General features: G+C 40.9%; 1 protein-coding gene across 3 annotated transcripts; it reads right to left on the bottom strand.

Moving 5' to 3' along the window:
• Window positions 1-526: 526 nt before the first annotated feature.
• Window positions 527-8450, bottom strand: LOC111224507 (NXPE family member 3-like). 3 transcript variants are annotated; one of them, XM_022749015.1, is made up of 6 exons: window positions 8218-8450; window positions 6763-7224; window positions 4832-5127; window positions 4223-4293; window positions 3100-3294; window positions 527-3016 (listed from the first exon to the last, which is right to left on the bottom strand). In XM_022749015.1, exons 1-6 carry the CDS (start codon window positions 8338-8340, stop codon window positions 2463-2465), a joined length of 1701 nt encoding a protein of 566 aa, XP_022604736.1. In that variant the 5' UTR covers window positions 8341-8450; the 3' UTR covers window positions 527-2462. The 3 variants fall into 3 exon arrangements, with proteins under 3 accessions (XP_022604736.1, XP_022604735.1, XP_022604737.1); XM_022749014.1 differs by having other exon boundaries at window positions 3100-3297; window positions 8218-8449; XM_022749016.1 differs by having other exon boundaries at window positions 3100-3297; window positions 6796-7224; window positions 8218-8447.
• Between the last annotated feature and the right edge of the window lie 6141 nt (window positions 8451-14591).

Raw genomic sequence — 14591 nt, 5'->3', positions numbered from 1 at the left:
TTAATGTGGGATTGTGCTGCCATCAAAATCCTCAAAGTGACGTTGTACATTAAACAGTTCAGAGATTTTGAAATGATAGGTGTCAGGTGAGGTTAAAGATTGAATATTATTTAATATAAAGGCCGTTATAAATTCCACTTTGCAGTTTTATTCTCCACTGACGACAAGTTAGAATGAGAGACTCCCACCTCGCTGGATTACAAGTGTCTGGTGATATGAACCAGTTTGAGACAGATTTACATTGTTTCATTAAACTTACTGTCAGAGGATGGAGCGATGGCTGCACTCGAGACTCACAATCAGGCTGAAGTGATCCAGGCCACAGTGTGGCACTGCTCGCACATCCCAGGTTTACAACAGCATTCAAAGTGATGGCTAACAAGAGAAACAAAACTTGGGAGATAAAATACCTGTTGTGCCAGTGTTGCTATGGAGGTGTGGTCAACAAACTGGGAATTAAATCTACCTGCTAACTGTAAATAAATCCATATCATTCATTTGTTAATGGCATTCTGTTGATGTCCTGTAAATAATGTGCCTGGCAGCCATTATTTACATCCTGCAGTGGCCTTACATGGTCCTTGTTCAATGAAAATATTGATCAGTCACTGATCAACAAAGATCTTATAAATATATGGTCACTTAACATTTTCCAGCTTTACAAGTTGCCAAGTTTCTCCTGAGAGCTCCATCAAACAGTTGACTCCTATTCCAACAGTTTTAATGCCTAAACATCTGACAGTCATCCAGAACTCATAGAACCATAGTTACACATGTAACTCTCCTTTTAGCCTCTAACACCAGCAGATAACGGCTCACATTTCACTGAACCCAAAGCACAGGTTATCTCTCAGAGGTAGACAGTTAGCTGCTTCAAGTCTAGCGGCTAATGGGGTCGGCTGAGTGTGTTTGAGACACATAGATGAAGCTGGAATCCAAGGTTCATGAATGCTGAGCTTTTTTATTTCATTTCTTTTCAAATTTCTTTTTGACGTGTGTGTGGTTTATGCCAGGACGTACACCCACCATAACTGAGGTTAATAAAGAAATAAAAAAAAAGAAAAAGGAAGGAAAGAGGTGTATATGACCTCTCATATTGGTTAAGTGGTTCACCTGAGGAGGGCGGTTCCTTTCCAGGCAGGAGTGGTTCATCTATCCTCCCTCCCTGCCTCAGGTGTGATCATGTGACTACTGATTGGAGACTTCTTCACAGCCTTGTGAATAAAAACTCATAGTATTTCCAGAAACGGTCTTATTACCAACTGGGCTTCAGTGTGGAAGTTTTATGGCAATATTCCCTTCTCTCAGTCTGCCTCATCTGATTCTACTTTGGTTAGTGATTTCCTGAATCTCCCAGGTTGAAGCAGGTGTCAGTTTAGTCAGATAACTGTTGTTTTGTAAAGGGCCAAACTCTTTGGTACATAGTTTGTTTGTGGAAATTGGTGCATATACATGTCATGGCAATGCTCTGCTGATTCCCTCAGAGGACCACTGGCTCGGTCTGGAGAAGGTTTCCTCTGTGACCAAGGACAAGACCAAGAAGTGGACCCTTAGGGTGGACTTGTGGGACCATGAAGGTGGCACTGCTTTCGCTGAGTACCACGACTTTAGACTGGGAGATGAGGACACAGCTTTCAAACTGCATGTGGGCAAATACAGTGGAAACACAGGTACTGCAGCCGTTTTAACTGCTGCTCTTTAGCTTTCCTCACTGTCCCTTTTTTATACAAACACAAATATTCTATTTATTTGAATTTTATTCATAATTTTTGTGTGCTCTTTTCAATGTTCTGAGTGAGTGTAAATTAAACTTACAAGTCAATGATGCACATTAGAAGTGATTTTCCCAGGTCAGCACCAACTCTGCCGGCTTCAGCTGTTTTCTGAAACAACAGCGCCCTCTTTCTGTTTTGTGGTGTAAAGCAATCCAGCAGCTTCAAATCCAACTCTGATACACAGTGAGTGGAGAGCAGCTGGAGACTGACAGTTTGTAGTGATAAAATGCTTCACACAGCTGCTTTCAAATGAAAGAAGAAATGACATAATTTTCATCCTAAAAATGAGAAGCTGAAAGTTTATTGATGAACACAACTTTGCTGAACTGACAATACTAAGTACTTTTGTTTATTGGGAAATTCTTTGTTTCGTCATCTTGTAACTCCAGACCAAATTGTTCCAAATTTTGTTTAAAGGTGACGGCATCCGTGGTACCTATCCAGGCATCGACCAGAATGGCTTACAGCTTCAGCACCGTTGATCGTGACAAGGACGGCTGCTCCCCGTGCATCTTTGGTGACATTGCTGAAGATGACTGTGCCTCATCAGATGGCATCCTGCTGGTGACATCGGTTGGGCCTCTGGCCTTCACTGGCGCACCTGGAGACCTCCTGCACCTTACTCGGCCAAGGCCAGCAGAATGATGATCAAGTGTGCATTTGAATCTTCCTTCCCAACAAACACATCTATCCATCATTTTGAGGACATACGTAGGACAAGAGAACATCAATCATATTCCTTATAATGGGAGGTTGTGGGTGGAGGCTGTGCGGCAGGTGGTGGGCCAGGCCCATCTCCCAAGCATCCACCAGACGAACATTCAATCCTTTGAACACAGCCCTGAGCACCTTGTCGCGCTGCAGCGAGTACCAGTCGCTGTTGGTCAGCGTCTCATAAAGTGTCAACGCTTTCGGGTTTGCAGTCCGGATGATGACCAGCGTTTCTGGAGCCCTGTCCAACAGCCGCAGCACTGCCCTGCGGATGCTCTGCATCCTCCGGATGTACACCTCGATGGGGAAAGTGCTAAAGTGAGACCAGATGCCAAGAACCACGATGGTGTTGCTGCCTCCGGTTAAGCCATCTAGTTCATTGGCGATGTAACGGAGCTGGCTGGTTGGAACAGTGCCGAAACGTATAGGAGGACCATGGCAGCGGTACGTCACCATGATGTTTTTTGCATAGTTAAAGGCCATGAAAGGTCCAGCTTGCTTCAGGTTGTGTAGTTTGAACTCTTTGAGATCTAAATGTATTACATAGGGAACAAATTAAACCTCAGTAAGAATAAAATAAAATGAATGCCAGAAATCCCTGTTGATCAGCTACCTGGTAGCGCTTCGTTGAGGTGTTCAAACCACTGCCTGATGGTGGAGTCCCCGTACAGGTGGACCGCTTTGCCTTTCAGACACTGACTGATGGCAGAGGAGGTGTTGAATTGGCGAACTGTGGGTCCACCAAGTGCTCGCCACTCTCCTTGGTAGTAATAGCCAGAATGTCCATACTTCACACTACTGTTCTTCCCTTCTGGTTGACATGAGATAAGGAGATGTTATTGTATCATTTCTTATTGGCAACAAATGCATGACGAAACCAATACCACTGTCTCTCCTGAACCTCGTAGCCCCACGTCAATTTGTTACTCCTGAGGACATAAATGTTTATAAATGCGTTGCAAATACATAGTTTTATTTTGAGAAAAGCCTCAGTAATTTCCTAAAACAAATGGGCACAGTAGTTCTTTTAACCTCATTCAAATGAGGGCATGTTGTTAATTTGTTGGGGACTGTTTTCAGCAGTGGATTAATGCACAGATTTTGGATTCACAGTCAATACTTGTTAGACGGATCAATTCATTGTTGGTTTTCAATGGGATTTGCTGATAATTATTAAAATCTAAAGATTGTTAGCATTATCCTTAAAAGCAAATGTCTTCCCAAAATGTTTTGAGGATCAAATACAGTAACAACAATTTACAGGCCTAAATGGTGGCTATAAGATTTTGTAGCTTCCTCATGTGATCAGAAGCTATTTGGATTTTACATATACCAACCTCGTCTACCTCAGTTGTAGGAAAACTTTTAATGCCAACAAGAACCTGAGTGTATCTGTTTTAACTGACAAATGTGGCTACCTGCTGGCAGCTAAAAAATAGCAGCTACAGCCAGTGTAAAAATGGTCATCACTTACCCACTTTCCCAAAGCAGAAAAGTGGCAGTTGTTCAGTTGTTGTAATGGTAGTGTAACTGTAATGTAATGGTTAAAGTTGAGGCCACTTTTTACTTTTAGCCTTTTAATCTGTTTTACATAGGTAGAGAGATGTATCAAGGCCAGCTTGAGTGTTGTGAGCATAAATTTTCTTGCTGTTTTACTTCTAACAATCTGTAGCTTATTCAATTTTGAATTATTGTAGTTATAAGCAGTGGTTACGGTTGTAAAAATAATGCTTTACCTGTCTTGTTGGACCATACGGTGACATTGGCAGATTGTGAGGCTTGAATGGAGACTTTCATGTTGACATTACTGATGGAAAACACGTAATGAAATATCTGTTACACATACTACAGTATCAACAACATATACATACATACAACAAATGAGGACAAGAATTTTTATAATTTAATGAGGTTAAAACAGGACAGCATATCACTAATTTGGGACTGCTTTAAAAAAAAAAAACGTAGCCTATAAATCCATTTTGTGAGTTAAAGCTGCACTACTCAAAAATTTCACATAAACAATGGGTCCAATGGTTGTTTATAATGTGACAGGCTTTGCTTGCAAACCCACAGAGAATTTGCAGTTCTCCTCTGCACTACAAAGCATTTTAGCATCTATCGAGTGGATAGATGCTAAAATGCTCCACTCCACTCACTAAGATATTTCCCTAGGGAGTTGGTGGAGTCCAAACCACAGCTAAAAGGAATTTCAATACTGGACTTACATTTACCAGGAAGCTTGCTAATGTCACTCCATGTCATGTAGATAACACTCTACATATGTATTTATTAGAAGTTGCACAAAAAGCCCATCCTCACTACCAGTCTCTCCACTACCTCACTTTTGAAAGAGCTTCTCCTCCTTGTCCTTGAGGTTTTTTGTAAATCCTCCTCTAGAGTGGTTGATCCTGGCATCACAGCTCAGCGTCTTTGGCTTGTAGCAGAACCACGGCTCACCTGTATGGAGGTCAGTGTAGTTGCATAACGGCTTATGGGTTGGATGCAGGCATACGTTACAGGTGGCAGTCTCAGACACCGAGCCTGAGTGGAAGACGCTTTGGAAGTAAATCCTGTCTGGCTGTTCGCTGTTCAGTCTTTGCAGCACTGTGATGGCCTCACTAGGGTGAACCAGCGTCACCTGATAGGAGAGAGAAACAGTCCAACAGCACATTCTTTTGCTTCTGAAAAGTAAAGTAGTACAAGGGAATATAAATAAAAATGCACACAATTATGTCTAGAGAAATGACTGCTAGCTAAATCCCTTGCAAAAATAAAAAACACTAAACCAAAAGATAGTAAAATGAAACTTCTTGCCCAACATAGGCCCGACCCTGGCCCATATATACTTTCACATTTGGGCAGATTCCGGCTGTTATCGGTCGGTATTGTCTGACAGCAACAGGATTTTGTGTTGACTGTCTCAATTTACATACTTCCATACACACACTGCTATTTTGAGTGCAGTGTCACATTGACAAGTATGGCAACATGCATTGCACTATAACTAGTGTTGTGCATGAACGTGTTCACTGAACGCTGAACTGAATGAATCAGTTTACAATTGAACGTGAACGTGAGCCAGAGTGAACACCGCTCATGTTTTACAACAGTTTTATGGCACGCCGCATGACATCTCCATAGACACGGCTCAGCTTGGCTCGTGTTAGCGGTACAGACGGTACAGACACATCTGCTACTGCTGAAGCCAGTTTGTTTGAGCATTTGAAGCAGTTTTATGAACAAACAAGTGAAGACTCAGACTGGTTATATTTATATATGGATTTTAAATCTAACTAATGTCTTTCTTTGTTTTCTCTATCATCCAGCATTTGTACCTGCTGCTTCATCACATATTTGTATAAATTATGATTTATATATATTATGACTCATGCTATCAGATTGTACTGCACAATGGCTGTTAAAATGGAGATACTTTTTTCCTGGTTGGTATCTTCTTTAGGAATTTAGCATTGCAGGTAGTTACAAACATTTATAACTGATAAATGGAAGCCTTACTGTAAAGTGTAAAACACATCATTTATGAATAAGTTACAATGAGGCTCCTTTTACCAGTTATAAATGGCAGTAACTCATTAGTCTGATTAATGAGTTGTAAGCATCAACTTGATCTTGCTAAATAGTGAACCTGCATTAATATATGAAAACTGTGTTTATAATGGTTTATTTATGATTTATAAAGTGTTAACAACCAAATTAATAACCTAATTATAAACCATTTATAAATCCTTTTATAAGGGTAGTCTCATTGTAAAGTGGTACCAATATGTCTAACTAGCTCTACATGGCAGAACATGGACAGGTCTTCTACGTGGGTCATTAGTCAGGATGCCAACATTTTGCCTGGGATATGAAGCTTTAGCCTCAGTCTTTTAGCTTGATATCATGTAGGCTGTATGTGTACTGTATGTGGCCATCAAGTGTATTTAAGACTCACTTTCCAGGTTTCTTGTTTTATAGTGAATCAGCTTGAAACATTACAATTGTCAGTTTTCAACCAACTCAGGCTTAGCTGAATCAGCTAGTTAGCTACAGTTGCTAACGACAAGTAGGTAGACAAAATATGGCAAGAAATGAGACGCCTGCAAGGCCGCATTGTTTTGAAAATGGGTTAACCAAGAATTTCAGTGGTAAATCTTCCACTGTTGAATTTGTAAGCTGTGTGTGCCTAGTGAGAAGGGAATGTTGACAGACATAGCAACAGTATCTAAGGAGCATGGGGTTTAGCTAACGGTCAATTTGAAGATAGACTTACAACCACATTGAACATGATAGCTTTTAGCATCACCTCAACCTCCGCGCTTCCCTCCCAGAGTAAAGTGAACACAGCAGAATAGTAGCCATTGAGATGATCCACCACTTGCCCAGCCACACCTGCACCTAGAGCCTGGTCGTGCAGACGGGCGACTAAGAAGTCTCCTCCAGACTTCTTGGGTTGGCCCTGGAAGTCATACATTTGGATCATAACCTCCAGCTGATCTCCTACATGCCACTGTCCTCCTCCCTTCTTTGGGGGAATTGTGAAGGTGCTGTGGGAAGGATCGCTGGTCTGCTCCAGAGAAACCAGAGCTGGAGCTTCAGGCCAAGCAATGGAGTCTAGTATGAGGTCTTCTTCCAGAGCGTCCTCATTGGACAGTGGTCGGAAGGTGCAGAAGCCGTGATGCATGTATTGGTCAGTGGAAACTCTCGCAAGTATCACTGTGGAGTTCACTTTATGCTGAAAGTGAGATGGTGATAAAGATTCATCAAATAAATGCATAAAAAGACGGATCAACTAAATGAAACAGAAGATGTTTCCTGCCACACAACACACAATTTCTGTTGACATGAAAGAGGAAGATTTTTATGGTTGAAAGACTAAGCCTGCAGGGACTTTTATCTTTTCCCAGACTCCACTGGTGAGGTGAAAACAAGTATAAGCCATTATCCTTCACTGATTTCCTCTACTGAATCTTTACAGTCATAATATCCTTATACTCAATTTCAATAAATCAAATTTATTTGTACTGCACCAATCACTTAATGTTTTTTTTGTATATTGCTGTCTACATTTGTACATTACAAGTCTGCAGATGCTTTTACAGACTGATATACACCTACACACACACCCATGCACACAGAGTCACTCAACAAGCTGTGAAACATGTAGATTTATAAGTGACAGAATTTTAATTTTTTGCCGACGGAAGACAAAGTGGAAATAAATGGACAGGAAATCAGTTCAGAGAGGAAACTATATGTTTTGATGCCATTGCTATGCCACAGATTAACTTTAATATCAGGAAACTTAGAATATATAGAAATGATAGAAAACAGTGCCTTCATGTAGGATCCTGTAACTCACAGAAACAAGTTGACAGAAAAAATTGATTTTCAGGGAGTTTAATGTCTAATGTTCTGAGTCCTTATCAAAGATCAGTTTTCTCAACACTTTTTTTATACTTTACAGTGATCTGTTTGTAAAGCTTTATGTCTTCTTTTATATAAGACAATAACAAAAGTATAGAATAATGCCAGATATATCTTTTCATTACAGGGCGTGTTGCTGTCAGTCAATCACAGGATTGTGAAGAAAAATATAATTTAACCTAAACTACATTCATTTACAAACATTTATAGAGAACATTCCTGTTATCCAGAGCAAAAAAAAAACAACTAACTAATACTGAATATTTCAAACAGGAAATTCAAGTCAGAAGCAAGATCTCACCTCCTGTAAATCCATGTTACGTAGTATAAAGGTTAAGACAAACACAGCCAGTAACAGGAAGATGGCACCGTACTTCGGAAGGCAAAGATTGACCTCCCTTCTTCTACAAGCTTTGACCATCATGATCAGGGATCCGTCTTCATCTCCTCTCTGGCTACAGCATGGCACTGTGACCAGTTCATCTGGAGCTGGAATAAAAAACAAAATCAACAAAAAAAAAAAAAAGGAGTGGTAACTGACGCCTTGTTATGCTAAATAGTATTACTCGCTAAAATTTGAATTGTGAAATCCTGTACAGGCTTCCAGTGGTTAGGACTAAACTAAAGAAAAGTCTCCCAGGAAAATCTCGTATTGACCAACTATCAACCAAGGCCACAGCCACAGACACAGTGGCCTCTGTCCCCACATTTTAACTTGACAATACACTCCCAGGTGACTATCATGAACCCTTTGTAAGATACGGTAAATATTTGAAGACATACTGCACTCTTTTGCAATTTGGCACGCGCTGTACAAACCTGTACAGTGTAACTATAGTTGAGTAAAAAGTACAATATTTTGTGAAGCCCTTTGAACTGCACAAACCTGTGTGAGAAGTGCTACACAGATAAAGTTTGATTAATTGAATGGTTAGTGGCAAGATTTAGCATTCCTGATGTCTATGAATTAAAGCTTCAATTATAGTCCGATGAATTCAAGCAGATCATGTGTTTTACCTCAGCTGAGCTTCGCTCGGAGAGAACGCAGTGATGAAATCTCACTGTGACCTTGCTGGTTTGAGGGAAGTTTGTTTTTTTTGTTTAATTTGTGTGTTTGTTTGTGTGTGTGTCGCAGATTACAGATAAGTCCCTTTATAGGTCTGCTGTACTTTGTACTCAACTAGTTACAGGACACATTATGAAGAATTATACATTATATCATTGTATTATATTGTTTCATGAATTAATGTGGATTTTATAACTAGAATTACAGCCTCACAGTTGTCAGCCTCCGCCAAAAGGCCAAAATCATGTTTTGTAAGGACACTGTCACAGTGTCACTGTGGCACTGTGCTGGACAGAACTGAAATATAATACAGCTTTTCATTTTGTTTTCCGTGTTGTGATTAAATATGGCGTTTCATTAATGTCACAATTTAAAACAAAATCATTGATTTATTCAAAAAAACAATTATTTTGAAATTTGACATTATTCAATTAATACATTAAAAGCCTATTATATTCCGCTTTTTTGGTTTAGGCATGTTAAATCTTCCATACTATAAGACTATACAACTTAAACAAATGACATCAGAGTGGTGCAACAGTCTGAACTTAATTTTATTTATTTTTTTATTGATATTTTTGACAGACTTATTCATCTACCATACCGATTGGTTACAAACTGTTTGTTTTGTTTTTTTTAAAACATGCAGAACGCTAAGAGACAAGAGAAAACAAAAACAAACAAACAAACAAACAAACAAGACAGTCTGGTAACAATCTCACAAAACCAGACTCTGCAACATCAGTCATAATTATGCTGAATGTCAAGTGACCAAAGCCACATTTGCAATTTGTACATAAAAAACTACATAAAACAAACAAACAAACAAAAAGCCCTGAATAGTCCTTGATACAATCAGAAGACCCTAGATATATTCATCAGTGATTATAACTTACCCACGCTGTTATATCAATAGTTCACATTGTCCATCAGGCAGGATACAGAGATCCAACATCACTGTGTTCACCACATTCTGAACTTTAAATCATCTATTCACATTCTTTGATCTAGTTTTGGCTGTCTTAATAAAAATAGTGTCTTGACTTGATTGTCATACTGTGCTTTTCTGATTAATGCTTAAAGATCTACTGCTTCTGTGACAGTTCCAGGGATGCAAATATGTAACACTGCACATAAAAAGCCTACAGCAGAGGTCTCAAACAGGCGTCTCAGCACCAGTAGCTCACCCAAAGGCTCAGTGAATATAATCTGTACAAACCATGGATGCTGATGTGATACAGCTGGATGTTATTAGGAAGAAGTTGAATTAAGTTGGAGCTCAAACTATTTTAGACCTAATTTAACACGTTTAAAAACAGGTGTCTACAATAACATGATAAACACCTAAAACTCCCTCTCACACACATACATGTACATTATCCCTAAAAAAGCACTTATGTCATTGCCTTTAAGGGTGATGCCAACATTCGATGTAAAGTCTGAGATGATTCAAAGCTAAACACACTAAAGTTGACAGACTGTTTACCAGGCAGCAAGTGAGGCCTCGCTCAGCCGAGTCTGGTCGTCACTCTGCTTGTGAATGTAGAACAGTAAGGTTCTCTGCTGCAGCAGCTGAGTTATTACCCGACAGATCTGGGCTATTTCCCTTGAGCCAAAGGGCCTTCCTCATCTCAAGTGTTTTCTCCCTCCAAGTATTCACTAGTGCACTGCCAAGGCTGGAATCCAAAGATTATATACTGTTTCTAGAGTGAGTAATTTACCTTTTACTTGCTCTAATTTGGCTCAGATTTTGAACTTTACTGTAAGGAATCAGTTTAAAAGTTCAGCAGCTTAATATGTCTGCACTGTCTGGGACATCAGTGTTGTTTGTTAAAAAATAACAAATATACAAATATACAGTAAATCTTAAGCAGTAGGCACACACTGTGACTTTACCTGACCCAAGCCGACTGAACTCTGTCAGTGTCAATAATATGGGTACGATGAGAGGAGGATTTATTGGAATATAGCCAAATTTTTTGTAGGTGGAAAACCATTTAAACCAACCCAATTAAATAAAAAGTAGCCAAGTGAGGCGGAAAACTGCCTCATTTACTAACACTGGTCACAACATCCAGTCAGTGAGGCTCAGTCTGGTGTAAAAAATAGCTAAACATGGAGGATGCAGTTTAAAATGTATTTGTTTCATGCAGGCTCGAGGGTCACACACACACACACACACACACACACACACACACACACACACACACATTTTACAATAACGTGCTAAATGGTAAAGCTAACTTACTCCTAACAATAAATGTGGCAATGCTGCTCCATCTGTTAGCTAACGTTAGCACTGAGCTGGTTGCACCTCGACAGATAAGAAACAGTAGGTAAGCCTATTTCTATCTGTTTTTAGAGCATTTAGGAACAGGGTAGTGACATTTATGGCTCCATTGCAGTTACACGTTGGGTTTGGCCGGGGAAAAGATATTTTCATCCAGAGTAAACATCTGTGAGAAGACAAAATACTGCCGTCAGTAAACAGGCAGTTTTTTGTAGCTGGCTTCCAAAGATCATGCTGAGGAGTCTATTACCCCATTCAGACCAACACGGTAATGTGGGTTAAACCTGTGTTAGGGTTCCCCATCCCTGACCAATTCATGACGTTGCGCTGTAGAGAAAAACTAGGGTCCTAGAAATGTAGTCTTAGGACTGTGGCCCTGAAATTCTTATTATATATATATTATATCTCCCTTGTCAACTTTCCTGCAACATACAACCGATGCCTGAATCCATTTACAAAATCTAGTAGATTTTTTGGAGGCTCACTGCTGTTAAAATTATCCTTCAGCACTGCCAGAGGACTGTGTACAGAATGAGCAAACACCAGGTCGTTAGGGCTAAACCTTGTGCTCTCCTGAGTCGCCTCCCTGGCTGCCAGTATCAACCATGGCAAACCCTCTTCCCAATCTTTGCCCATCTCTGTGCAAAACGCACGCAGCAATGACTTCAGCGTCTGGTGAAAACGTTCTAAAGCCCCCTGACTTTGTGCATGGTAGGCTGACGACGGAGTGTTTCACCCGAAGTTGTTTTAACACTTGAGCGAAACATATGAGAAGAAAAGTTCGAACCCTGGTCAATCTGAATAACCCTGGGAATGCCAAAGATTGAAAGGAACTGGGTTAGTGCCCTAACCACAGACCTGGTTGTTAGTGAGCGCAGGGGATACGCAGCTGGATATGTGGTAGCTTGACACAGTATAGTTAGAAGAAACTTTGCACCTGACTTGGAAGGAGGCAGAGGTCCAACATAATCCACAATAAGGTATTCAAAAGGCTCACTAATGGCAGGTATTGGATGCAGAGGGGCAGGCTTAATAACCTGGTTAGGCTTGCCAGTTATTTGACACATGTGGCAGGTCCTGACATACTCCGCTACATCTCTCTTTAGCCGAGGCCAAAAGAAGTAATGCAAAATGCGATCATATGTCTTCCTTACCCCCATATGCCCTGACTGGTCATGGGACAGTTGTAAAACCAATTGACGAAATTTGGCCGGTACACCACACCAAACTCACCACCAGGGGCCCACTTCCTCACCAGCAACCCATCACCAATGAAATAACCATGTGTTTTGTCCTTCGCCTCCACCAGAGGGTGGTTAACACACGGGCTGTAAAAGAAAGCAACAGGGGCACCCCCTCTAGCTGCCTGACCAATCCAATCCAATCCATTTTATTTATAAAGCACAATTTAAATAAACACAAAGGTTCCCAAAGTGCTGTACATTTAAATAGACATAGTGAAAGACAGAATCATTAAAAATACAATAAAACATAGTACAAAATGGCTAAAATTATCTGTGCACATAAAGTCAACAACCTAAGCGGTGTTAAAAGCCAAAGAAAAGAGGTGCGTTTTAAGAAGAGATTTAAAATTGGACAATGAAGAGGCCTGCCTAATGTGCAGTGGCAGTTCGTTCCACAGTTTCGGGGCGGCAACAGAAAATGCTCGGTCCCCTCTGAGTTTCAGCCTGGTTTTGGGAACCCTCAGGAGCAACTGGTCAGCTGACCTGAGAGATCGGCTAGGTGCATAGGGGTGCAGAAGCTCAGAGAGGTACATTGGGGCAAGACCATTTAAGGCTTTAAAAGCAAATAAAAGAATTTTAAAATGAATTCTAAAATGGGTAGCCAGTGAAGTGAAACTAAGATCGATGTAATGTGCTCGAACTTCCTTGTGCCGGTTACAAGACGTGCAGCTGCATTCTGTACTAGTTGCAGATGTGCAATGGAGGACCCACTAACCCCCATGTAAAGAGCATTACAGTAATCAAGCCGGGTGGTTACAAAGGAGTGGATTACTGTTTCAAAGTGCTGTCTATGCAGAAAGGGTTTTATTTTTGCCAGCTGCCTTAACTGGAAGAAGCTCGATTTTACCACAGCTTTAATCTGGCTGTCAAACTTTAATCCACTTTTACCCCCAGATCGTTAACCAAGGGTTTGGCGTACTGGCCCAAGGGACCGAGGTCGACTGGGGGGGGTCACAGAAGTGCCACCAAAGACCATCACTTTGGACTTTTCCTCGTTGAAATTTAAAAAGTTTCGAGCCCTCCAGCCCTTGACTTCATCCAAACAATTTAGCAGCGGCTTAAGTGAAAAGGAATCAGCCTTTTTAAGGGGGACATAGATCTGGCTGTCATCCGCATAACAATGGAATAAAATGCCATGCTTCCTGAGAATGGACCCAAGTGGGAGAAGATATAAAGAAAATAAAAGAGGGCCCAGCACTGAACCTTGTGGGACCCCACATGAGAGAGGAGCAATGGAGGACACAGAGTCACCAAGGCTGACACAGAACGACCGATGAGATAGGTAGGACCTGAACCATGCCAGCGCCAGGCCCTTGATGCCCACCCACTGCTCCAAACTAGCAATCAGGATGTCATGGTCCACTGTATCGAAGGCAGCGGTTAAATCTAGAAGCACAAGAATTACACAGTGACCACTGTCAGTAGCTAAAAAGATGTCGTTAAAAACTCTTAAAAGCGCTGATTCTGTGCTGTGCAATGTTTTAAAACCAGATTAGAAAATTTCAAGAACATTTTGTTCATTTAAAAAGTCCATAAACTGAGAATAAACAATCTTCTCTAAGATTTTGGAAAAGAAGGACAATTTAGAGATGGGCCCAAAGCTAGCCATAACTGCAGGATCCAGTCCCGGTTTTTTAATCAGCGGCGGCACAATTGCATGCTTAAAACTAACAGGAACCACTCCTGAGGACAGACTGCTGTTAATAATGCTGTGTAAATGTGGCCCTACAGTAGGGAAAACCTCCTTAAAAAGTTGAGGGGGGACAGGATCATTGGGGGAACCTGATGGTTTTAAGTGCCTCACAATCTCCTGCACAAACGCCAGGGTCACAGGTTCAAATGAGTCAAAAACAGCAGAACAGGGGACAAGCACTGAGGGGTCAGAAGCTGGAGGTGAAATAAGTGCTCTGGTAGAAGTGACTTTCTTAGAGTTCTTCTATACTGCTGGGGTGGAGTTTAAGATTCAGAAAGTGGTTTAATGTGATTTGATTGGCAGTGACCAACCAACCCACCAACTGTCATCAATTCAAATGAATCCTGATGAGCGTGTGTGACAACCCTTTTCTTACTGAGAC

The sequence above is a fragment of the Seriola dumerili genome, unplaced genomic scaffold (assembly GCF_002260705.1).
Source record: "Seriola dumerili isolate Sdu_G_001 unplaced genomic scaffold, Sdu_1.0 BDQW01000138.1, whole genome shotgun sequence".
NCBI lineage: Eukaryota > Metazoa > Chordata > Actinopteri > Carangiformes > Carangidae > Seriola > Seriola dumerili.
The sequence above is the reverse complement of the archived record's forward strand: the minus strand, read 5'-3'. Positions and strand labels throughout refer to the sequence as shown.

Bases quoted from the DNA above. Each gene is read 5' to 3' on its own strand.
- LOC111224507 (XM_022749014.1), bottom strand. From the start codon at position 8,340: ATGATGGTCAAAGCTTGTAGAAGAAGGGAGGTCAATCTTTGCCTTCCG. The intron at 5,128-6,762 runs GTAAGTCTATCT...CTCTCCTATCAG, and splicing joins CTATCATGTTCAATGTGGTT to GTGACGCTGGTTCACCCTAG. The intron at 4,294-4,831 runs GTGAGGTAGTGG...GTTTTCCATCAG, and splicing joins GAGGAGAAGCTCTTTCAAAA to TAATGTCAACATGAAAGTCT.